This window comes from Ochotona curzoniae, unplaced genomic scaffold (assembly GCF_017591425.1).
Source record: "Ochotona curzoniae isolate NIBS_2020 unplaced genomic scaffold, NIBS_Ocur_1.0 contig_1, whole genome shotgun sequence".
NCBI classification, from domain to species: Eukaryota; Metazoa; Chordata; class Mammalia; order Lagomorpha; family Ochotonidae; genus Ochotona; species Ochotona curzoniae.
This window is the reverse complement of record NW_024464918.1, coordinates 23,262,307-23,264,671: the sequence shown is the minus strand read 5'-3', so window position 1 is coordinate 23,264,671 and position 2,365 is coordinate 23,262,307. Positions and strand designations below refer to the sequence as shown.

At 60.3% G+C, this 2,365-nt stretch overlaps 1 protein-coding gene across 1 annotated transcript; it reads left to right on the top strand.

The window, feature by feature from the left end:
- Positions 1-395: 395 nt before the first annotated feature.
- Positions 396-1,904, top strand: POU4F3 (POU class 4 homeobox 3). The gene is made up of 2 exons (XM_040976049.1): positions 396-604; positions 922-1,904. Exons 1-2 carry the CDS (start codon positions 485-487, stop codon positions 1,819-1,821), a joined length of 1,020 nt encoding a protein of 339 aa, XP_040831983.1. The 5' UTR covers positions 396-484; the 3' UTR covers positions 1,822-1,904.
- The last annotated feature ends 461 nt before the right edge of the window (positions 1,905-2,365 follow it).

Genomic DNA, 2,365 nt, shown 5'->3' with positions numbered 1-2,365 from the left:
GCTTCGGGAGTTAGGAAAGTACGCAGGGGTTGGGGACTTTGAGGGTGTTGGTGGTAGTGATCTGGAGAAAGGGGCAGTTAGGTACTGGGGAGAGTCAAAGAAGAAAAAAGAAAGAATCCGGAAGCTCCGGCGGCCTGGAGCCAGGCAGGGCGGGGCGGGCGGCGAGAGGCCAGGGCCCGGGTATAAATGGTGTGGAGGGGTGGCCACGGCGGGCGCAGGGAGACGCGCCGCGAGCTGCTGTCTCGCCAGGCCTCCGGGGCCGCCCCTGCGAGTCCCGGGTGCTTGAGCACGCCTGCGCGCGCCCTGGCCCTTCCTGGCAAGCTGCTTGTAAGATGAGTGAAGAAGCAGGTGGGGGAGAGGGGAGGCAGCGAGCGAGAGGGCGAGGGGAGCGCGGGCGCTGAGCGGCGCTCACTTGGAGCGCGGCGAGCGAGCGAGACAAGCCTGATTCCATGTCCCCCGCTGCCTCCCTGCCAGGCGCGCGAAGATGATGGCCATGAACGCCAAGCAGCCTTTCGGCATGCACCCAGTGCTGCAAGAACCCAAATTCTCCAGCCTGCACTCCGGCTCTGAGGCCATGCGCCGAGTCTGTCTCCCAGCCCCGCAGGTACGTAGTGGAGCATAATTACCGCTCTAAGGCACATTTTTTGACAGGCACTGGCTTCATGTTTTTTTCATGTCGCCCAGAACAATCGCCGCTGTCTGAACCCCTCTCCTTGTCTCCCCCGCGCTCTCTCCCTGCGCGCGCGCTCTCTCTCATTCATGTCTCTGATCCACACGTCTGTTCCAACAGAGCTGCTGCCTCCGTATTAATTTTTATGACCTGGGCTTTGAGGAGAGGCATCTCGGTTGCTTGAAAATGTGTTTTAATCCTGAGTTGACAGTATTCCCCACTGACCGTGCTGTGCGCCTTCTCGCTTGCAGCTGCAGGGTAATATATTTGGAAGCTTTGATGAGAGCCTGCTGGCACGCGCCGAGGCTCTGGCGGCGGTGGATATCGTCTCCCACGGCAAGAACCATCCGTTCAAGCCCGACGCCACTTACCATACCATGAGCAGTGTGCCCTGCACGTCCACTTCGTCCACCGTGCCCATCTCCCACCCGGCGGCGGCGCTCACTTCGCACCCGCACCACGCCGTGCACCAGGGCCTCGAAGGCGACCTTCTGGAGCACATCTCACCCACTCTGAGTGTGAGCGGCCTAGGCGCGCCGGAGCACTCGGTGATGCCCGCACAGATCCACCCACATCACCTGGGCGCCATGGGCCACCTGCACCAGGCCATGGGCATGAGCCACCCTCACGCCGTGGCGCCGCACAACGCCATGCCCGCGTGCCTCAGCGACGTGGAATCAGACCCACGCGAGCTGGAGGCCTTTGCGGAGCGCTTCAAGCAGCGGCGTATCAAGCTGGGGGTGACCCAGGCGGACGTGGGCGCGGCTCTGGCCAATCTCAAGATCCCCGGCGTGGGTTCGCTCAGCCAGAGCACCATCTGCAGGTTCGAATCTCTTACCCTCTCGCACAACAACATGATCGCGCTCAAGCCGGTGCTGCAGGCCTGGCTGGAGGAGGCCGAGGCCGCCTACCGAGAGAAGAACAGCAAACCCGAGCTCTTCAACGGCAGCGAGCGGAAGCGCAAACGCACGTCCATCGCCGCACCCGAGAAGCGCTCTCTCGAGGCTTATTTCGCGATCCAGCCGCGGCCCTCCTCCGAAAAGATCGCGGCCATCGCCGAGAAACTGGACCTTAAAAAGAACGTGGTGAGGGTCTGGTTCTGCAACCAGAGACAGAAACAGAAACGAATGAAGTACTCGGCTGTCCACTGACTGCGGCGGGGCGCAGTGGCGGGGGCCAGCAGAGCCTGGCGCGCCCTTGCCCGCCCCCTCCTTGGGGGAGACGCTTGCCGGGAACTCCGAGGCATTCCCTGGCAGGTCAGGCTTTCTCCCCTACTTCGAAGCCACAGACTTTCCCCTTTATTCCGCCTGGTCGTCTCTCGACCTTCTCTTTCTTTTTTCCTTTCCATTCCCATAAAAAAAAAAAAAAAAGTTTTGTCGTCGCTTGGGAAAAAATTCAAGGGCGGCAGACGTGTAAGGGACGTGTGCTATCCGCGGTGCTGAAACTTGCCTGGCGCGACCGCGGGGCTGGAGGCCCCAAGCAGAAGACAGCGGATTGGCCACACTGCAGGAAACCAGGGTCAAAGTGCCAGTTTGCTGAGCACGGTCAGGCAAAGGGTGAAAGGCTGGGACGTGAGGGATGAATAATGATATATAGCCTAGGAAATCTGAGTGAGACACAAACGTGTACTGCAGAGTCATTAGATTCTATAAAACATGCGTTGTGTTTCTGAACGATAGCTTTGTATTTCCATCC